Here is a 24,042-nt window from a genome sequence, read left to right on the forward strand (position 1 = left end):
AAAATTAGTTATAAGCCTTGGAAAATAAAATGTTGATATTACAGCAGCTTATATAATAACAAAAAGCAGCCTCTTCAAGTATATGGTTTACATATGCAGTTAAGGAATAGAGACAAGGAAACATAACACAGATAGAAAACTGAAAATGATGACTTTAATCTTAAAAAATGAATAAGAGTAAAGAATAGAATGGGCGCTGATTTGTTATCATGTCCATATCCTAAAGTGACAAAATTTCTTAAAATGGAAGTCCCAAAGCTGCTTGGGAGGTTTCCTGAAATAACGTGAAACACCCTGAGAGTCCTCTTAGTCCCCCACTCCAAAACTTCAAAAGAGAATGACTGTGGAGCTTGACTAGAATCAAGAGAGACATATATTCAAAACAGAAGGCATAGCCATAAATCCTTGCTGGATGCCCAGCTATGAAGAAAGAAACAATTACCCACCTATGGTAAGAATCATCAAGGGTTGATAAGGTGTCGTTAACAGATCAACTTACGTTAATAAGTTCAACCTCCCAGATTTTTTTCAACAGGTCCATCGACGTGTAGCCATTAATTAGAAAGGCTTTGGTGTAGTCACCTAGTTCAATGGAATCCAGCCACTCAGCCACAGACGTGGGATGGTAGCCATCATGGCCAATGGGTCTCATCTGTAATTAGAAAAACACATCAGGATTAATTTAAGCTGTTTAGTTTGTGTTCCAATGACAGAATGCATATTGGAAATTTATCTGATATGAAGCAACAGATCTTTCTGGATAAGAAAATAAGAAAACCCAAAATACTTGAGGCACAATTCTAAATCATTAATAATTTCACGCTGAATTAGTTTTCAAAAATGCACCCAGAAATTTCCAATTTAGCTGCTAAATCAGTTCCATATTTGAGAGATCTAAATATGTCAAACTTCTGTTGTAGACATTATTGGCATCCTGTTGGATGGAATTTAAAATGATGTCAGTCGAGCAGTTTTAAATTCAGTGCTGAAGGCACAGGGAACTGCACTCCCAAAATGTAGATGATAATTCTCATATGCACAACATCAAAGCATGTGAAAATACTGCATGACTCAAACATCCAAAGAAATTCATGCTTATGCAAGACATGTATTGTAGGTAGTGCAAACATGCTGGAGAAACATACTGCTGTGGTAAGCCAGTAAAGAAGAGGCTTTTGAGTGTTTAAAGACCATGTGTTCTGCAGACTCTACAGTATGTTAGACATGAATAGAGAACTCGCTGGCAGACAGATTCCTATTTTTTGTTTGTCAGCTATATACAGATTTTTTTTTTTTTTACTTTTTTAGGAGAACAAAGAAATGTGACAGCAACATAATGTTTCTGAGTTTAAATTGGAGTGTGAAAGTAATTTTAAGCACGAGAAACTTCTGGCTTTAAAATTTTGTATAGATTATTCTAGTTTTTGGCTTTTATTTGAAATTTTAGTTGAATTTGCAGTTCTTGGTTTTTTAAGTAACTCACTTCTGACTTGCGCTGCTTTGCATGCCACACCTTAATCGAATACTTCAGTTATTAAGGACAGCCAGCACCTCATCAACTTGATGTGGTCCTTCAGTGAAATTCAGGATGGGAACGGCAGAACTAGGCAAAATGCAACATAGATTTTCCTCTTCCTTTAGATTCAAGGAGATAAATATTAATGGAAATCTATAGGATTCTGATTTGCAAGCAGACAAAAGATTAGTCTGAGCATCAGGGATTCAGATTTTAATCTCAAACATGTTAGGCTTTCTGTCACTCTGCAGTGTCCTCATTTTTCAAATTTTCCTCATTCCTTTTTCTTTTGGAGGGAGGTGCAGTGTTTATTAGGGATCAACATTTGTGAAAGAAGGGATGAAGTAGGACTGGGCAGAAGAGGGGCCAAAGTATGATGGAGCTTGATGAAGCGTCTGTGAACCCACTGGAGCTCTGGCACAGTTCAGGCTATTAGAGTGTCCTGGACATGGCAGATAGGAACGGGCCTTTGGGCCCCACCTCTCTGTTAGTGGATGTTGCTGCCCTGGGAGGAGATGCTCTGGAGTGGGCTCTCTGCCATGCAGGCAGACCCTGGAGATGCTGACAGCTGGAAGCTGTCTGGTGATCACTCTCCCCAAAGCCTGGCAGGTCCTTACTTGAAGGGAGATACAGATCATACATGGCCATGTCTTCCAGAATAGCAAGGACCTCGATTCACCAAAGGCTAACTTGTTACTACATTTGGTTTTTGCCTTTCACTCTATACCTACTCACTCATTCACATGCACACAACATCTATCTTTTAAATTTTAGATGAATTATTGGAAAGACATATCTCCTGAACCATTTGCAGACATCATGAAACTTTACCCCTGACACTTTATCGGCATGTCCCAAGAACAAGGACGATCTCCAATGTAGTCACAGTATCATCACCCCCAAGACATCTAACATTGACAAAATGATGTTACCTAACATATAGTTAGTATTAGCATTCCCCCAAAGTACCCAAAATGTCCTGTGTAGCTGTTTTATTTTTTCTTAGACATGATCAAAGGTCAAGGCAATTATATTTTCAAGTACTTCTACCTGTCTTTCTCTTTTCTTCTTCTGGGATTATATTTACTCCTTCGTTTTTAAGTTCTGTTTTCTCCTTTTCTCTTTCCTATTGTTCCACTCCCTAGTCTGTTTTCCATTTCAAGGTTTAAATGTCCTCTGTCTTGACATTACCATGTAATTCATTATCTGCATTGGGGTTTAAACTGCATCAGATTTTTATATTTCACTTTTACATTGCCTGACTCATTTTAGCTACTCATTAGATGTTTGTTCACATAACACTTAACTCAGGGTTTATTATACAGTAGTTACAAATGTAAATGACAACTCAGGATTTGCAAAATGAAGTTTACCAGCGGTTGCACAAAATTGGATGTTATCTATGTGTAACTATGTGTGATTGGTGACTAGGACCCAAAAGCAGAGGCTCAAAGGTATTAAATACTTTCACATTCTACAGAGAATTAAAAAAATACTGGGGCTAGAGGCATTTTCCAGGACTTATTAGGAGGTGGCTGAACCAACTCTGCTACCCTGAATAATCACCCCAGCCTCAGGAAACTCCCTGGCTGTCCCAGTTAATACAAGGAAATAAATAGAAAAAAGGGAAGAAGGAATGGAGAGAGAATCATTAGGTTTGAAATTAATAGCTTGCCAGGGAGGTCTCTCTGCTAGCCATCTGAGAAGGTGACCACACCAGCTGTGATACTGGGTACAAACTTAGAGCGTCTAGATGCATCAAGCTGGGGTAGAGGCATATGTCCCACACCAGAGAACTGTGCAGCAGGGTCCTCATAGGTCACCCCAGGTATTCACACACCATTCCTTCGAGAGAACACCCAGTGGCCACCTGCTGCACAGAGGTTGTTAATGGTCAGCAGTAGTCAAAGAGCAATGATGGGAAACCCACCAGGGCTCTGCAAAGCAAACCCAATTAACTATAAAGAAGCATGCCTTCCCCCAAGTCTCTCCTTCTTTAGAATTAGGGAATTTAGAGTTAGAAAACAGAGAGGTACCAGTCCCTTGGGGGAAGACTAAATTGGGGTGGGGGTTGGGGAAGAAAATAAAACTGGAGGCTTAAATGGATAGGAACTGAATTTTTAATATTTTATATAACTGTAAAACTATTGGATGTACATGATGTGAGATTGGATGTATGGATGTGAGAGTTGGGCTATAAAGAAAGCTGAGTGCTGAAGAATTGATGCTTTTGAACCATGGTGTTGGAGAAGATTCTTCAGAGTCCCTTGAACTGCAAAGAGATCCAGCCAGTCCATCCTAAAGGAAATCAGTCCTGAATATTCATTGGAAGGACTGATGCTGAAGCTGAAACTGCAATACTTTGACCACCTGATGCAAAGAACTGACTCATCTGAAAAGATCCTGATGCTGGGAAAGATTGAAGGCAGGAGGAGAAGGGAACGACAGAGGATGAGATGGTTGGATGGCATCACTGACTCAATGGATGTGAGTTTGAGTAAACTCTGGGAGTTGGTGTTGGACAGGGAGGCCTGGTGTGCTGCATGGGGTCCATGAGTCGCAGAGTCCATGGGGTCGCAGAGTCAGACATGACTGAGTGCCTGAACAGAACTGAACTGAAAGCTATCGTATATATCTGAGATAACATTAAAAATAGTAGGGAGAGAATCAACTGAGCTTGATTGAAGGCAAGATTGGAAAAAAAAAAAGTCCCATCAGTTTCTGTAAACTGCTCAGAAATCTGGTTACTCCTATGAGACAAGTTCTCCTGACCAACCTTAAGGAGGCAATGTGCAATGTAATGTGAAGTCGCTTAGTCGTGCCCGATTCTTTGCGACCCCATGGACCGTAACCTACCAGGCTCTTCTGTCCATGGGATTTTCCAGGCAAGAGTACTGGAGTGGGTTGCCAGTTCCTTCTCCAGGGGATCTTCCCGACCCAGCGATCAAACCCGGGTCTCCCGCATTGCAGGCAGGGGGAGGGAAACAGTTGGTGGAAAGATGAGAGGTGGGGTAGGGCCACAGAGCAAGTGTGAAGAGGACCTGGGAATGAGTACATTGATGTGTACAGGGGCAGCATTCATTCAGTCGCTCACTCGTTAAACATTTAGCCCATGCCTATTCTGATGAATGTTGTAGAAGAGCAGGACACAAAACAAGTTATAGTCTCTCCCTCATAGAAATTATATCCCTATTTAAAAATATGCAAGCAGGTGACCAATAAATTATGAAGGCTCTGCACACCTGAAGAAAGGAAGCTATTAGTGCTGAAAGAAGTTACAAAATTAACTTGACACATATTTAATGATATGCAGAATGGTTACTGTGCTGCACAATAATTTCCTTCAAAGCAGTTCTTCCATCTGTTCCTTCACTTCTGTTCTTCCTGCCACTACTCTGTTTAGGTTCTTGTTGGTGCTTACAAAAACTAATGCAATAGTCTTTCACTTGGCCTCCCACCTTTTTGATCCAGCTTATACTATAATGCAATGGCACCCCACTCCAGTACTCTTGCCTGGAAAATCCCATGGATGGAGGAGCCTGGTAGGCTGCAGTCCATGGGGTCACGAAGAGTCAGACACAACTGAGCGACTTCACTTTCACTTTTCACTTACATGTATTGGAGAAGGAAATGCCAATCCACTCCAGCGTTCCTGCCTAGAGAATCCCAGGGGCGGGGAAGCCTGGTGGGCTGCCGTCTATGGGGTCGTGCAGAGTTGGACACGACTGAAGCGACTTAGCAGCAGCAGCAGCAGCAGCATACTATGATGCTACATCAGTCTCCAGGTTCTTAAGTCAACCCTTGCACAAAATCCTATAGAAGCTCTTTCTTGATAAAAGCCCAAATGTCCTTTTCCAGCATTCTAGGACAACTGAGACCAAATACAAAGTTATCTTTTCAACCTCATCTCACACTACTCTGCTGTATGTAAACTGACACATATAATTAAACACATCAGTTTGTCTAAACAGTATGCTAAATTGCTAGCCATTCCATGAACATGAACCGTGTGTGCAAGACATATTCATGTCTTTGCAAATATCATTTTCCATGCTTGGAATGATTTCTGCCTTTATTTCTGCAGTGTTTCTCTAGGACTGGCTTCTTGAGCTCTAAGATACAAATTTCCAACTGTTTGCAAAATATCTCATATAGATGTCCTATAGTATCACTGACCCAAGAAAAATGTGTTTCTTTTGGCTCACAAGTATCCTCCCTCTGCATTCCCCAACTAAGTTAATGGGGAGCATCACACCATATGCAGTCCCGTGTGTGGCACTCCACAGGGTCACAGAGTCGGACACAACTGGGTGACTGGGCAACAGCACACCATCACCCAAGTAGAGGCTTAGGAGTCATCTGACTTTCTCTTTTCCGCTTTACCTCTCATCTAATTAGGCCAACAAGTCTTCTGCATTTGATTTACAAAGCGTCTTTCAATTCAATTATCTTCTTCCAAAATGAACTTTGGAATGTGACAACAGTATCTACTGTAGTATTGTAAGGATCATAAGACACAAGGTATGCATACTGCCTAGTGCAGTTTTGAATATATGTCTTCAGTAACTTAGTTTCCTTCCCTCCTTAGTGCCCTAAATTAGGCCCATGCTTATTTTGAAACTGTCTATGTTGAGTCTTTTGGCTGCTAATCTTTTCAACTTCCAATCAAAATTCTTCTTTCCTCTTTCACTGCTTCCTTTTCTTTCCTACCTTGTTTTAGGAAGAGTTTATACCTGCTAACCTCTTTATACTCCCCCTTTCCACAGCTGACAGTTACTTTTTAAAAATATATCTAACAAGGTCCCTCAAGTTGATTGAATCATTTCCAATTCTCTGCTTTTTCCCTGGATGAAAATGATACCTCTGTGCCCCTTGTCAAGGAATCTGCATTGAATCCTGCCATAGCTGGAGTTACTCCTCCATCTCATTGATGTTGGCTGTGTACTTTCCTGGCGTGAAACAGGCAGCAGTATCAGTGTGGCAATCTCTAGATGAGGCCTCTGCACTCCTGTGATCCAGTTTCCTTTTGTGTTCCTATACTCTATTATAAGAAAAACAAGTGCTGAGTAGTTACACAGCTGCTAGCCCTACGAGAAAGATGAAGACTTGTGGAGCAAACCTAAATCTAGGCTGAAGCTCTCTGGAGCTTGGGTGAGTCCACCTGAAGTTGGCTGAGTCATGAGGAAGAAAAAAATACATATATTTTGTTGCTATAAACCACTGATACTTTGACATAGAGGGGAACATGGACTAATAAAGTCACTGTTTATTTCAAAACTCTTGGTGTTTGTATTAGTCTGGGTTCTCCAGAGAGACAGGATCAATAGGCTGTGTATATACACATGCACGAGTCTGAAATCTGGCAAGTGTCAAATCTGCAGGGCAGGCTAGAGACTCAGGGAAGAATTTGCAGCTCAAACCTGAAGGCAGCCTGGAGTAGAATTCCTTTGACTTCTTTGGGGGACCTCAGTGTTTTTCTCTGATTGGATAAAGTTCATCCACATTAAAGGGTAATCTGCTTTACTCAAAGTCTACTGATTTAAATGTTAATTTCACCTAAAAAAAATACCTTCAGAGTGACACCTAGACTGGTGTTTGACCAAATATCTGGGTACTGTGGCCTAACCAAGTCAACATATAAAATATTTCAAACTCTTTAATTTATGAATTCACTGGCAAATGTGTCTACACGAGACTGAGAGAGACTTGGGAAGCTAAATGAACATCAGCATCCTATCCAAGCTGTGTGACTCTCATCTAGTAAACATCAGTGTACTGTATTTTCACTAATCCTAAACTAAGTAACTCTTTATTTTATGAGTGTGATTGTTGGGGCATAATCTACTGTATTTCTAGTATATTTCTACACTTTTGCTCACACCATTTCCTCTGTCAGGAATACTATTTTCTCCCTGTTCTCTGTTGAAATTCTATCCATTCTTAAAGGATCCTGTTCAAATGCTGCCTCTTTTATGATGCCTTCTCCAATGCTATCCTTACTCCCAGGTCAAAACTAATCATACCTTCAACCAGGTTTCTGTAGTAATTTGCATAAAATTCTATTATAGCTCTATTAAAGTTTGATTTCTGTTATAGTTAGAGAGGTATCTGTCTTAGTTAGACTGTCAACCTCCTGGTAAAGAAGGAAGGTCTTAGCCACTTTTGTAGTCTCTCATGTGCCCAGCAGAGCATTTTATATATGGCAGTCATTTGCTAAAGGTTTACTAAAATGCCTTTTCCTTCTCCAGGGGATCTTCCTGACCCAGGGACTGAACCTGGGCCTCCTGCATTGCAGGCAGATTCTTTACCAACTGAATCACTAGGGAAGCCCAATTTAATGAACACACAAAGACAAAAGGGCAAATTAATTTTAGCGGCGTGGCATCCATTTGTGGGGGAGATGTGTACTTTGTACTACATGTTATACAAATGAGGGTTCCTTTCATGGCCTAACTTAATGTTTACAAGTATTCAAAATGATTAAATACCAAGGACCAGTTCTAGAGAGTATGCTGTAGTATGCTGTATGGGATTCCCAGGTGGTGCAGTGGTAAAGAATCTGCCTGCCAGTGCAGGAGATGCCAGAGACACAGGTCCGATCCCTGGGTCTGGAAGATCCCCTGGAGGAGGAAATGGCATTCCACTCCAGAATTCTTGCCTGGGAAATTCCATGGACAGAGGAGCTTTGGCGGGCTACAGTCCACGGGGTCACGAAGAGTTGGATACGACTGAGCACACACAGCACATGCCATAATGCAAAATGCACTGGGCTTTGCTTCTGTAGCTGGCAGTCTTGACTATACCGTTATTAGCTGAATAACCATGGGCAAGGTACTTTACCTCTAGGCTTCAGTGTTCTCATCTGTGGAATAAAGGTGTTAGATCAATAATCTCAAAGTTCCCTTTTAGTTCCTAAATCTTACAACTCTATAATTTGTATATTAATATCAAATTAGTGTCATATTTATTTATCCAGTAAAGAGGAAAGAAACCTAAAGGCAGAAGAAAAAAATGCAGTACAAGATGGGGCACGGATAGAGCAGCCTGGCGGGCTACAGTTCATGGGGTTGCAAAGAGTGACTAACACTTTCAGTTTCATAGGACATTTAGGCTAGAGTCAGATGTCATCCACACTTTTTTCTTGAGTGTGTCCACAAGGAGCACGGTGACTGCTTTCTCAGATTAGCAGTGGTGATACTCTTTTCTCAGCAGGCTCATCTGGCAGGACAAGGCTAGACAGAGACAGCTTGAGGGGCTGCCTGGCCTGCCGTACTGTGAGCGTGAATGGGCGTCAGGCACAGTCTGTAATCTGAGAGGCAGAGTAGTGAGCAGGCATGATAACAGGTTCGCAACAAGGCAATACTATTCAACTAGTTGTTTCCCAAAGTCTGGGGAAAACCTAAGCTGGAATAGCAATCAGAGACAGCAGGGAAGAAAGCTCGTCTCAGGAAAATGAGGATATCTTGGTACATTTCATCAAAGATCTTCCTTGTTGCTCATGATGTCTTGTTGATTCTCTGCAAATGGGCATTGACTGTCCTCCAGGAGCCTCTTGAAGCAAACTTGGCCTCGGAGGGAACACACTGCTAACATCACAGGCCACACAGCAGGCAGAGATCACTGACCCTAGGACAGTGCTCTGCAGTGTCCTGAGGCTTCAAGGGGGCCATTATAAGACAGCTAACCAGCTGAGGTTCTAAAACTGCCCGGTCTACTTCAGTTGAATAACTCATATTTTAAGTGTCTTACCCATGTAAGAAGAAAGAAAGCTTAAAAAAGAAATATTTGAAAACCACTGACCTAAAAGGTTTTTGTAAGATCATATGATCACTATAGCTTTATTTTCTCTTAATATGTTAGTTGTATTTGAAGTATTCTGGGCTTGTCACATATGCATGGACATACATATATATTTATTGTCTGTCATCCTTTCTGCCTGAGACCAGCTTTGTCTGTTCAGACAAGGATAATACCTTATCAACTGATAGAGCCACAAGATGAAAAATATAAAAGAGGAAGGCAACAAAAATAGGAAAAGGACATAAAAATAAGAGAAAATGGAATTACATTGAAATCAATTTGGGATTAAATTTAAAAAAAATAGTTCTCAATTCAACAAGTTATGAAGCTGGCATTATGGCACTGGCATGGTAATTAGATCAAGAGAATAAGGAACTTAAAAAATTCAATACCAAATTTGGCAGATATTTTTATGTCTGAAAGTATTACAAAATTGAGACAGAGCCCCATTGTTGTCCATCAAAAACTATTCTGTCTTCTTCCACAGTAATGGGGCTTCAATTAGGCTAATATCTACTTAACTAGATATGTGATACACTAGCTTTTCTTCTGGTTGTTTCTATGGAATACATTTGAGCCTATGGGATGCCCCTGAAAGTGTTAATGTAACTTCCAGATCATCTTTAACCTAAAAGATTCTTTGCTCTAGAGTTTCCTTTTTTTTGGTGGGTGGGTGGAGGGTCTTTCCTCAAGCTAAAACATCTGTGTTGACAGCCTAGTTTTGGTCCCATGGGCAAAACAATACTATAGAGTTTGGGAAATGTTCCTCACATCTTAATGTACACAAGAATCATAGGGGAGACCTTAACCTTCAGGTTCTAAGTCAACAGGTTGAAGGGAGACTGAGATTCTGCATGTCTAACAAGCTCCCTGGCAATGCTGACACTGTCAGTCTGTGGACCACACTTTAAATAGCAGTACTTTAGAGGATGATAGAACAACAGATGGAAGGTCCTGGATCCGGGGTCCTTCCAGAATTGCATAGAGCAAAGTCAACATACAAACCTGGACTGCTCACTGTCAGACTATTACAGGGGTGAAGTAGGCATTCTATTCTTTAAACCACGAGGAGGTCTCTAATTCAGTGCCTTAGCCTTTAATAAAAACAGAATTAAAAATTAAATAAGGTAACTTCATGAAGAACATTTAAAGGAAGCCTGTACTTCCATTTGACAGTACACTGCACTGTCTTTTATTTTGTGAAGCCAAAAGTTTTCATATCTGTTGCCATTAAAAGAAACTTCACTTCTTTTAACTGCCTTTGTTGGCATCTTTCTGTCAATCACACCACCACCCCTTGGGGACAACAATGCAAGGGATAATAGGTGGAAAAATGTAGGAAAATTCAAGTTTCTAGCTCTGATACTTGGTGGTATTACCAGCTGAAAAAGAAAAGAAAATAGAAGAAAGTGACATGAATAATTTTGAGACGTGAGAATTTAAAGATGTTGGGGAATAGCAGTGTTAAGTTTGGGGGAGAAGTCTGAGGAGACCTGTAGCCTTGAGCAGCAGCACAGACTGCTGTATGATCTTGAGTAAACTCTTCAACCTTCCTAAGCATCCATTTTCTGATAAGTATTATGAGAGATAAAAAAGAATGCCTACCTCTGAGGGTTGCCATAAATGTTCAACAATATAATGCAAGTAGTGTTTAGTTCAGTGTTCAGCACAAAGAAGCTCTGGATAAATCTTAGTTATTTTTCCCACAAGTGGGAGCTGAAGTCATGCATGGATGGGACTGAAGAGAGTGTGTAGTATGAAAAGAAGTGGCCTGAGGACAGACCAACGTTTTCAAAGCAAAGGATGAGGATTATACTCAGGAGACTGAAGAAAGAAGAGAGAAGAGAAGCAGAGTTGTATGGAGGCTGTGGGCTGCAGTGCTGGGATGTGCAGAGAGGTCTGCTGAGAGGAGGAGCGAGAAAGGGTCACAGGGGTCTGGCATCCTGCTGAGACGAGCCCAGAAGCTAGGCTGTGCTGGGTTGTGATGTAAGTCAGAGATGAGGACATAGAAAGTGCAATCTAACTGATTCTTTTGAGGAGTTTGTATGGGAAGAGAAGGTGGGAGATGAAGTTTTTAGAAAGCACAAGGAAAAGGCAAGGAAAGGAGTGACAAATGAGGACTCGCGGCCGAGGAAGGTCAGAGACGTAAAGGAGTGAGTCCAAGAGTGCCGTGGAGATTGGGGTGGGGTAGAGGGCTTGTCTCTTGCTTTGGGGGTTTTGCTTGCCTTTCTTGGAAATCATAGCTGAGAGGCATAGCCGAAGATAGTTTTGGTGTTGATAATCTCTGTATTCAAAGCAGCTACTTAAAAAAAAAAAAAAGAAGCTGCCTTGATGAGACTTGGTGAGAGCTGGATCCTTCTGTGTGAAATGCTGCCACCTTATATGTGAGGTGGAGGTCCTCATATGGGTAGGGCAGCATTCCGTATGACCTGCTGCTCCCCAGGTACACTCAAACCTGACTACCGCTTACTGGGAACCTACCAGTGCAACACCCTCGGTGTGTCAGGAACTTGAACTTGCCTGTGAAGCTGCAGCGGATCGCGGCTTCTCTTTTCTACCTGGATATACTTTGTACTCTCAGACTCTCTGATAGGAGTTTTGTCACACAGATGGCTGACATGGTCAGGTACCTCCCCCCTTCCCTGCTCCTTGTTCCAGCCTCTTCTGCTCTGTCCTGCTGCTAACCAAGACTTGGACTAGCAGTAGGCCTGAAAATAAACCAGGTCAAGCAGTGCTAGCGGACAGTGTGCTGCCAAGTCTAAATGCAGGTCTATCAAGTAGCGCGAGGATCAGGTCACCTACAGGCTTTGAGGCCTGGGCTCAGACATCACTGTGCTGTTTCATCAGTGGCTCTTAAAAGACTGATTGAACATAAAAGAGAAAGGCAGATCCACTGACCACAGAGCCCCAGGAAAAAAACTCTATCTACCGCCATCTAAGTGCTATCATAGTGTAACTTTGCTGGGAGAGACATGTCCACCAAATGGATAGGACTATCAATGATAAGAACATCACCTAACAATCATATGAGATTAAAAACCCAAAGTGATTTCATGTACATTATCTCATTAGTGAGGGGTTTTAAGTGATCTTTTGGAAAAAGCCCTTTATGGAGCCTGAGACTCTGGGTCCTTCGTGTAATGATATTCTTTCTGTGGAACTGAAAGGATTAACATACTGTGGCTCTTGTTAGGAAGCAGGGTGGGGTAAAGTCTCTGTGCTGTGTATCTGCAGAGTGGAGGGAGATGCATCACATACACAAATCTGTTTCTTGAAGCCCATTGGTTTGCAATAAGACCCTATTGTTGAGACAATTTCTGCAAAAGAATAAGGAGAAACTTAAACACTCAGAGGTCAGTGAATTGTGCTTAGATGTCACTATGGACTTAATTGCAGATAATAGTACCTCTTCTAATTTTTCCCATCACCAACTGAGCCTTGCTGATTTTGCATACTTGAATGTTCAGACAACTGCAGATTCCCAGCTTTAGGAACAGAGCAGGAGCATGAAGAGGTGATACCTGAATATTACTTGGCACTACCTTTTGGGAGAATAAAGGGAAAGTGGAACGCTTTGGCCTGGGTACTATCTCTTTATGCCCTGTGACTTCTATTTAATGAATAAAAGAAATAAACTAAGGTCTAGCCATGAGAGGGCCTGAGATGTTCCTTATTTTGGCAAGTCTTAGACAGTGGGGTAAGCTGGAAGGGAAGCAATGGACAAAGTGCATAGATAAGAAAGGTTTTTAAGATGTATGGTGATAAATTTCCAATAGCACAATCAAGATGGTTGGTGAACAGAACAGAAGCATTAGCCAGACTAGCAAACCTTCTAGCCATCAGAGTTAGGGGGTAACCCTTCCTAAAAGGCACTGGATTGATTATGAATCAAGGGAGCGAAGTGCCAAAAAAGAGACGTTCTATAAATCGTGGCAGGAAAAAATGACAATAACAACACTAACAACCATAAAGCAGTCTCTTTATTGCTTTGCAAACAGTGTGAGCAGACTGCTAATCAGGTTTCTTCTGTGCACACATAGAGTAACTGCTCTCTGGAGCATCACCTGAGAACCTGGCCGCTGTCTGTGAGGCAAGATCTGTGGGGATGTGGATGAAAGGACCAATGCAACCACTACACGGTACACATGTAAACATGGTCACTGGGGTTGAATGATTTTATTGAATGATTTTTATTGTACTTTTTTTTCTGAAGCTTTTGTTAGAAGGGGTATTTTTGAAAATTCAATCAAAGAACATGCTTTCACCATCTTTTCATTTCTAAAATCCTTGTGAGATCATGTTGACCCTAGAGCCCTCTGTTATATATCACTATTTGTTTTAATTTATTTCCTTGTTGCAAAGCTCTTTTATGAAACAAGGTCTCAGATTAAAGATGGAGAGGATTTACTGCAACTAGAATAACGTGCTGAACAATGCCCACCATCATTCACATTACAGTCTCCACCACTGATATGAACTATATTTAAAAAAAGACACAGGATCCCCCTTTTCCTCCCTCTGATAGTACATGTTTGCTGCCATTTGTGTCCCTACAATGCTTATGTAGTGCCCTGGTTATGCAGAACACTGCTTTGCTCTTGAAACAGAAACTTTAAATGCTACTATGAATCAGGAAAATTGTTTGCTTGTTATTAGTCTCAACTAAAAAATATTCTGTTCCCCAAACTTGTGCCTTCAGAAGATAATGAACCTTGTGAATGCCAATTCTATTTATTTGATATTTAAAAACCATGTCCTTTCTCAGAGCCTCCAGGAATGTGCATAATAACATACCCACTGAAGTACTTCAAACAGATAAATGTATCATAAAACCAAAGTTAGGAGTATATAAATGAATAACTTATGTTCTGCTTGGGTGGGGAAGTATAAAGGATATCATACAAAGGGTGGCAAAAAAAAAAATAGGAGTTACAAAGTTGAGGACCTACAACACGTCCATCTATCCATCTGTCCACCCATCCATCTGTCCATCCATTCACCTGTTCACCCATCTACTATTCACTCAGCAAAGACATAACGCATGTCTACTATATTCTAGGCACTGTTTTGGATGCATCAGTGAGTGGAACATAAAAAAGTATTAGGCATTGTGGAGTTTAGGCATTCTTTTTTAATGCCTAAAAAAGTATTAGGCATTCTAACTGAGGAGACAGATAATAATAAACAAGCATAAAAAATAGAGAAATTATGTCAGAAAATTTTAAGTGCTGTGAAAAGAACACAATAGGAGGATTGGGGGTTCTCAAGGTTGCATGGGGACAGGTTGTTGTTCAGTTGCTCAGTCGTGTCTAACTCTTTGTGACCCCATGGTCCTCAGCACACCAGGCTTCCCAGAGTTTGCACCAATTCACGTCCATTGAATTGGTGATGCCCATCCAACTATCTCATCCTCTGTTGCCCCCTTCTTCTCCTGCCCTCAGTCTCTCACAGCATCTCCCACTCTTTTTCAATGAGTCAGCTTTTCACATCAGTTGGCCAAAGTATTGGAGCTTCCGCTTCAGCATCAGTCCTTCCAATGAATATTCAGGGTTGATTTCAAGTTGAAATGCGGTATTCAATAGGGTGGTTAGGGCACATTTTATTCAGAGGGCAAGATTTGAACAAAGATTTAAAGAGAGCGAATTGGCTTTGTTGGCAACTAGGGGGAGAGGATTCAAGCAGAGGGAACAGTACAGCAAAGGCCCTCAGGAGGAAGTGAGCTGGTGTCCATTCAAAGTAGAACAAGGAAACCAGGGGAGGGGCTGAAGTAGTTGTGCAGGCAGAGGTGGGCAGGGAACAGGACAGACAGCCAGATACTATGAAGTTTTGAAGGCACTGTAAGGACTTTGGCTTTCATTCTGTGGGAAACAGGGAGCAAGTGCAAGAATTTGCACAGTGGTGACCTGACTTGGCTTACATTTCAGCAGAGTCACTCTGGCTGCTGTGTTGAGAGGAGTGCACAGGAAGCAAGGGGTAGGAGCAGAAAGGCTTGTTCAGAAGGTGGGGAAGTAACCCAAGAGAGACAGGGCTAGGGTGCTCGAGGAGAGGTGGTGAGAAGTGGTCAAATTCCAGACACCTTCCTGAAACACAAAATAAAGTGTTCCTTGTTCTCTAGCCTGGAATCGGACTCTGTCAACATGATGGCTGCACCCATGTGGCATGGATCTCAGCTTGAACAGGATTGTGTTCATCTGTCAAGCATGGGAATGTATGGATGATTGCAGGGTGGGTCTTGCATGAGTCTGTTTTCAATGAACAACCCCGGGAACACAAAAGACTCTTTTTGTCAAAGAAGGTGGTCTAGGCATATGTATTTGATTAACAGGATAACAGACACATGTTCAAGGAGATGGATGATTCTGCATGGATTTCAGGATCTGGCTCTCTTACTGGACCCTGGCTCAGCACCTATGGATCATGCCTTAAGAATAAGAAGCTTCAATACGAAATCGTATCATGAAACATTTTTGGGACTTGGGGACAAAAGGAATTAGCAGAACTGGCACCAGCAACTTCATCAGCAGTCAGGGATGGTGCCATATTGCAGATATTGGTGCCCTCAACATTGGGCACCAGCAGTTGGTCATGGTGCCCACACTGGCAGGTTTCAGTGATATTGGCAGGATATTCAGTTGGCATTGGCTAATGTGCCCTTGATGGGAAGTGTCTGGGCACTGTAGGCAGTAGCACAGACATTAGCACCTTTGATACATTGGGCCCCTGCAGCTCTGAAGCAGCCTTTGGCAACCATTAGTAGCAGACTTGGCACACTCAGTGGGTGTTAAGAGCACCAAGAACAATTTTGGTAAGTTTTGGTGGCATTGTTTCAAGCTTTGGTAACAAGAATCATCAACTACAATAAGCTAGAGGGAGAGAGGGAGAAAAAGGCAGATGTCACACAGTCAACAAGTGATCTGATTAATGGTGTACATATGACTTGAAAGACTAAGAACGAATATTAGGAAAAATTTCAGTGAGGTCTGGAACAAGCAGAGAAGCATAACGGCAGTTTGAAGCCCTGCCTGGAATTCTTGAGAACCCCTGGAATTCTTGAGAACTCCTTTTCTATCTATAGTGAGGGAATACTCTAAGAATTATTCCACAACCACTGGGTAGAAGAGACAATAGATTGACTCTTAGCAAAATGTCTCCAGTCTTATAGATTGGGGCATTTGTTTGTTTTTTGGTCATCAATGGCACCCCACTCCAGTACTCTTGCCTGGAAAATCCCATGGACGGAGGAGCCTGGTGGGCTGCAGTCCATGGGGTCGCTAAGAGTTGGGCACGACTGAGCGACTTCACTTTCACTTTTCACTTTCATGCACTGGAGAAGGAAATGGCAACCCACTCCAGTGTTCTTGCCTGGAAGAATCCCAGGGACGGGGGAGTCTGGTGAGCTGCCATCTATGGGGTCGCACAGAGTCGGACACGACTGAAGTGACTCAGCAGCAGCAGCAGAATTTTTATTACCTCAGACACTGAAGTAACTAAGAATTTTCAGCTTGAATTATGTGAATCCCCACTAGTGAATCAGTTCTTAACAATAGTTTCAGTAGTTATTATTTATTTCATGCAACAAGAATTTTTAAGCACAAAATTTATAAAACTATAAAAGGTCTAAAGTTCTTTTCTTCTAGGAATATGCAATTCTTTCTCTCTGTGTGTGTGTGCATTTCAAATATATACAAATATAAGGAAATTAAGTGCCAAAGTTTTTACAAGTTCAAGAAAAGAAATAAAACTTGAGGAGTTGGAGATGTTTGGGAGGAGTTTCTTGCATAATTTCCCTTGGGGTTAATACTTAAAGAAGTGAATGCCTGTGTGAGTGGGCGTGTGTGTGTGTGTGTATGAAAGTGAGTAAGAGGGAGACAGAGAAAGAGCAGATGAATATGGGCACCCATTTCTCCCTGCTGTCTCTAGATCCAGCCAGAACACAGGCAGCATCCCTGTCTGGAGTGATTCCCTCAATGCTCTATTTGCTAACATATCTATTAATTCCTCGAAGTTAAACTCAAGCATCATGTACCTATCCAGAAAACCTTCCTTGGCTTCCATGTACTTAGTGCTCCCATCCTCCTGTAGCATATTTTTTCACATAGTAGTTTAGTTTTTGCCATATTTGTCTTTTTTTTTTTTTGCCATATTTGTCTTTGTCCAAAGTGTAGGTAGAACTGCTTGAGGCAGGAACCAAGTCTTATCTGTTTTTCACCATCTCTGAATCTAGCATAGAGCCAAAATGAGCTGATTGGATGAAAAAGAAATTCACTGATGATCATCTGGCACGTGGGTGTCTGCAGACCTTACGCATCTGGAGTCACCCTAAGTGTCTGTCATTTAGCTCCAGTCCTATCAGAAACCCTATGGGGCTTCCCTGGTGGCTCAGATGGTAAAGAAACTCCCTGCAGAGCAGGAGACCCGAGTTTGATCCCTGGGTCAGGAAGATTCTTGGAGAAGGGAATGGATACCCACTCCAGTATTCTTGCCTCGAGAATTCCATGGACAGAGGAACCTGTTGGGCTACAGTTCATGGAGTCACAAGGAGCCGGACATAACTAAGCGACTGACACACACACTATTGGAAATGCTAAGGTCTTTGGGTTGTAAGGTCAATTATTACTTTGTATTTACATCAGTAGCACTTAGAAAAGTGTTCTGTTGAAAGTGAACAGCATAAATGTTGATAGACGATAATGTAATTGAGTCCCAGAGGACACAGCCAGGGAAATCAATTCCCTATGCTCCTGTTGTTCAGTCACTAAATTGTGTCTGACTCTTTGTGACCCAATGGACTGAAGCATGCCAGGAGTCCCTGTCCTTCACTATCTCCCGGAGTTTGATCAGATTTATGTCCATTGAGTTGGTGATGCTATCTATTTCATCCTCTGCCACCCTCTTCTCCTTTTGCCTTCAATCTTTCCTAGCATCAGAGTCTATTCCAATGAATCAGCTCTTTGCATCAGGTGGCCAAAGTATTGGAGCTTCAGCTTCGGCAGCAGTCCTTCCAATGAAGGAAGGAAAAAGTCAGGAAAAGCAATCTTCTATACGCTATAATCTATGGTACATTTGTGGAGAAAACTTCACATTCAGCAACTTCTATAATATATTTACCTCTTAGAAAATTCTAAATACAATTCTTTCCCACCCAGCAGTAGCCTCTAAATAGAGAAGGAGTTGAGGTTTAAAACTGATGATGCTTTGAATAAAAAGCTTTTAACCTGCTAGAATTCTGTGATTTATAAATTATGACCTTAAAAATCATTTAAAGTGTATCTATTTAGCCCTCTTGAAGACATGAAAAAAGGAATCTGCTGGCTTTTTGAGTACTCATTTCCTCTGATAAGAGCAGTAGTTATCTGTTAACTAACAAAATAAAATACCCGCCCACCCCCACCCCCTCTGGCAAAACAAAAAAAAAACCAAGCTGAATATCTTTTTACTAAAATAGAAGATGCTAGAAAAACGGCAAGCTATTTTTCTAAAGGTGAAAGGTGGATTCCTAAGTAAAGTATTCACTGTGAGTCCACAGAAGATTAAGCATCAAATTTGAACCTGAAAGATGGAAATTTAAACTCCCATTGACCACCAACAGAAAATAACCACAAAGAAATATCATGTAATGAAAAACTGCTTAGCTTAGGGGTGGGAGAACAGTGACTCAGTTCTAGTTTAGGTGCTTCACTGAAAAGGACTCCAGGCGTCTTCTTGGGTTTGAAGCATTTGACTCACTCATTGTAGCTTGAAGGGCAAAGTGATGGATGAAACTGATAACTGGATTGACGGCACTAGCTGTATTTCAAACAATGGTTATTACAATTGGGAAAAAAGTAGCATATCCATCTGCCTGAACAAGCTAAGCAAATACTCTTGGTCACATTTTGCTTGGAGTGTCATGAGCTATCCCCAATCTTGACACAACAAAGAAGTTTTTAAGGTGCATAGAAATGGTTTTTTGATTTATGGTTTTTGAAAGATGGTTTGAAACCATGGTTCAAAACCATTTTGAAAAATGGTTTGCTTTTTTTTCCCCCTCCTCCTCCAGGAACCTTCTTGCGATTCACTGAGCAGAAGAGAACTTCCCTTCCATTTAATGCTCAAAGCTTCTATTTTTACTTCTATTACAGTTTGTTCATGCTCTGTTTTTATGAAAATCACTTGGATATTGGGTTGACTTTCTTTGCTAGATGGCAATCTCCTTGAAGGCAGATACTATATAACTTCATCTTTTTTTCTCCTTCCACTGTGTCTGAGACATAAGTAGATGCTCAAGGCATTTGCAGACATAAACTGAACAGAGACTTCTCACTTGACTGCTATCGATTGAGAGTAAGAAGTGTAGCCAAATTATATTCAACTTTTAAACTAGAACTTAATTCAATTGTACAGGAAAGGTGGGGGATAACGGCTCTTCACATCTGTGGGTCTATTGTTTAGGAGCTCTCGTGTAAATTAACTTATTTCTGCTTTTTTAAAAATGAAATCAGAATGTCTTTAACAATTTCATGGAGCCACCCTGTCATGGTCTGAACATGCAGCTTCTCAGTTCACTTCTATTCCATTCTGTGCCACCCACATTTACTGAGCCCTTGCTGTCTGAAGTGCTATCTCCTCCATTCTCCCACTTTCCACTTAGCTCTGGGGACTGATTACATTACCTCCAAGAGGTGCAGACAGGAAGCCCTCTTGCTATTACGCTTATTCATTTAATTTCTTAGATAAGAAAGCCCCAGTTATGATTTTAAATACCTTCCCTCTTAGCTCCTGATAGGTTAAATAATCATCTTAAAGGTATTAAAAATTAATTTAGTGGATGACGATCAGAATTTAAAGTTTGCCCTTATTTAAAACATGAATAATCTGTCTTTTGAGAAATGGGAATGGAAAGCTCACTATTCCAATGTAGTCATGGACAGTTTTAGTCGTAGACTATCTTATATTAGTGATTGAGTTCCTTTCTGTCGCTTTTTGGCCGCAGGCAAATTCCCCTCCCCACCCCCCGCATTTTATTAAGTTTTGCTAATTTAGTGAGCACTTACTGAACAAATACAAGTGGCTACTGCTGCTGCTGCTGCTAAGTCGCTTCAGTCGTGTCCAACTCTGTGCGACCCCAGAGATGGTAGCCCACCTGGCTCCCCTGTCCCTGGGATTCTCCAGGCAAGAACACTGGAGTGGGTTGTCATTTCCTTCTCCAATGTATGAAAGTGAAAAGTGAAAGTGAAGTTGCTCAGTCATGTCTGACTCCTGGTGACCCCATGGACTGCAGCCTACCAGGCTCCTCCATCCATGGGATTTTCCAGGCAAGAGTACTGGCTAGGACCAATATTAACTTAGTCCTTCTAAGTGACAGGCACTTTATGCACATTTTTAAATTTATAATTCAAAGTAAGTTAATGTGGTAGGTTCTACTGTTATTATCTCCATTTTACAGGTAAGAAACAGAATTATAGAATTTAAGTAATATGTCCAACATGACACAAGTAGTAGGTGGTTAACCTGGGATTAAGTTAGGTTAATAAAAGCTCAAGAACATTCCTTTTTGTAAACTTCTAAGTTCCTTGGAGGCAACTTAAAGGGATTATCCACTTAGTATCCTCATCGTGCTTTGAAGTATAGCATTTAGACAATATAGTTAAGAACCTCAGTTAAGCTGCCTGAGTAGGAATCCTAGTTTATTGATCTAAAACAGCATTCATACATTCTTGAGCAAGGAGAACGACCTTGTAGGTCCTGTTTCCTAACATCAAATGCTTGACATCTAGTACAGTGCCTGGCATGTGGTAGGTATTTCATGAAATATCTATTAAATAAATAAGTAAAAAGAGATTCACTTTGCTTATTGTTTATACCTGATGTAATGAATTTTAGACATAAAAATGGATGAAGAAACCCCACTTTTTTCTTGGTTCACCTTTAATCTTTTTTTTTCTTGGAAATCAGCTTTACAATTTTTTTTTATTTTATACTGGAGTGCCGGGAGAAATGTCAATAACCTCAGATATGCAGATGACACCACCCTTATGGCAGAAAGTGAAGGGAACTAAAAAGCCTCTTGATGAAAGTGAAAGAGGAGAGTGAAAAAGTTGGCTTAAAGCTCAACATTCAGAAAACTAAGATCATGGCATGTGGTCCCATCACTTCGTGGGAAATAGATGGGGAAACAGTGGAAACAGTGTCAGATTTTATTTTTCTGGGCTCCAAAATCACTGCAGATGGTGATTGCAGCCATGAAATTAAAAGATGCTTACTCCTTGGAAGAAAAGTTATGACCACCCTAGATAGCATGTTGAAAAGCAGCAACATTACTTTGCCGACTAAGGTCTGTCTTGTCAAGGCTATGGTTTTTCCTGTGGTCATGTATGGATGTGAGAGTTGGACTGTGAAGAAAGCGGAGCACCGAAGAATTGATGCTTTTGAAGTGTGGTGTTGGAGAAGACTCTTGAGAGGCCCTTGGACTGCAAGGAGATCCAGCCAGTCCATTCTGAAGGAGATCAGCCCTGGGATTTCTTTGGAAGGAATGATGCTAAAGCTGAAATTCCAGTACTTTGGCCACCTCATGGGAAGAGTTGACTCATTGGAAAAGACTGATGCTGGGAGGGACTGGAGGCAGGAGGAGAAGGGGACGACAGAGGATGAGATGGCTGGATGGCATCACTGACTCGATGGATGTGAGTCTGGGTGAACTCCGGGAGTTGGTGTTGGACAGGGAGGCCTGGCGTGCTGCGATTCATGGGGTCGCAAAGAGTCAGACACGACTGAGCGACTGAACTGAACTGATAGCTAATTAACAAAGTTGTGACAGTTTCAGGTGGATTGAAAAGGGACCTAGCCATACATATGCATGTATCCATTCACCTTCAATCTTCTTTTAAAATTTATTTAACAAACATGAATACAGCACATATGATGCGCCTAATTCCATTTTAGGTGCTTTACAAGTATTGAGTCATGTAATACTCAACACACCTCTATGGGTCAGATAAAATCAAACTCAGGGAGTTCTGGCCATGTTCCCAACTATTACACCATGCTATTTCCTGGCTTAATCCTATAAAAATGTCATCTCTATGTAGTTTAACGCTCTAAAGATGTGTCTTAGAGACTGCCCTTTCACCTTGTCTATCTTTCCTTCCTCTCTACCTAGATTAAAGAGGGAAATAAATAAGATTATTTTAGCTATTTTGCTTTATTTCACTATGTTTTGTTTTTTATTTTTTCCCTTTGACCCAGCAATTCCTACTGGTAGCAAAGCTCCTCTAAGGCCACCTACAAGAATAAACAAGCAGGTTGACCCTCAGTAGCTGCAGGACAATTGATTTGGTCTACGTTTGCCTTTCTCCATTTTCAAGTCTGTCTCCTTCCTGCTTTTCTAGGGCTTTTGGATCCCTGCCACAGCCCTTGCCTCCCAGTACTAAGAAGGAAGTTTAGTGTACTACAGAAATGGCAAAAATGGCCTTTCAAGCCTGAAACTTAAAAGGAAACACATTTTTATAAACAATTCCTTTTTGTGTTTAGTCACTTGGTTCTTTCTTGCACTTTTACAGTTTCTCTCACAAATACAAAATCATCAGAGTCTTGGGTATAGCAAAGTATCATCCAGGAGCTAACTGGCATGAGGACAAAACCTGGGATTTAGTTCCAGCTCTGATTCCTGGGTTGCGAAGATCCTCTGGAGAAGGAAATGGCAACTCACTCCAGTACTCTTGCCTGGAAAATCTCACGGACGGAGGAGCCTGGTAGGCTACAATCCATGGGGTCGCAAAGAGTTGGACACGACTGAATGACTTCACTTTCACTTTTCTGTTGCTAAGGAACAATCTGCCTTGAGGCAAGCCATTTAATATGACCTATGGCAACTCACTCCAGTGTTCTTGCCTGGAGAATCCCATGGATGGCGGAGCCTGATGGGCTGCCGTCTATGGGGTCACACAGAGTCGGACACGACTGAAGCGACTTAGTAGTAGTAGTAGTAGTAGTAGTAGTAGTAGTAGTATGTTTTAATAGAACACAATGTGGTTTTTTAATCTGGACCATTTTTAAAGTCCTTTTTGAATTTGTTACAATATTGCTTCTGTTGTCTATGTTCAGGTTTTGTGACCATGAAGCATGTGGGATCTTAGCTCTCCAAGCAAGGATCAAACTCTCACTCCCTGTATTGGAAGGTGAAGTCTTAACCACTAGACCACTAGGGAAGTCCCTGAGCTGGATAGCTTAAGGTCCTTTGCTGACCTAAACTGTGATTTTCTTGGGAGAATTACACCAGGAAGAGAAAGTGCTCAGATATCTAAATTCCTTTACTCTTACTGCTGATTTTCGTATCACTCCAAGGGAGCCATTATTTTTATTAAATGAGGATGAACTTCTCAAAGTTGAAGGATGACAGCAGCTGGGGATGGTGATAGATCAGAACCTTTTACTTGCAGAATTCCTCCCATAGTTCTCTGTAACTATCATGGGGGATAATGAGTACAATGATAGTTCAGTTCTCTGGTCTAAATAATAAACTATTCCAAGATAAATTCACTTAAAATTAAACATTGAAAATCCTCCATCTTTAGCTCAGGAAGAATGCTGCAGTCACCTTTGCTTTCTGAGACGGCATAAAAACCTTGAAGCAGAGCATCCATAAGTGAGTTGGGACTGTACTGCTCACGCGTTTGGTAGGTATGTGGATATCTATCTAGCTCAAACAGCTATAGCTATTTTGTGCTTTTTGTGTACTGGACTTTCTC

General features: G+C 41.3%; 1 protein-coding gene across 2 annotated transcripts in view; it reads right to left on the reverse strand.

Moving 5' to 3' along the window:
- Positions 1-24,042, reverse strand: part of ANKS1B (ankyrin repeat and sterile alpha motif domain containing 1B) — a 1,178,069-nt gene that overhangs the window by 325,582 nt on the left and 828,445 nt on the right. For both annotated transcript variants that reach the window (XM_069585128.1, XM_069585119.1), the window contains one exon: positions 500-652. In XM_069585128.1, the coding sequence (XP_069441229.1) occupies positions 500-652 (153 nt within the window). The remainder of the gene's footprint in view (positions 1-499; positions 653-24,042) is intronic.

The sequence above is a fragment of the Ovis canadensis genome, chromosome 3 (assembly GCF_042477335.2).
Source record: "Ovis canadensis isolate MfBH-ARS-UI-01 breed Bighorn chromosome 3, ARS-UI_OviCan_v2, whole genome shotgun sequence".
In the NCBI taxonomy this organism is placed as follows: Eukaryota; Metazoa; Chordata; class Mammalia; order Artiodactyla; family Bovidae; genus Ovis; species Ovis canadensis.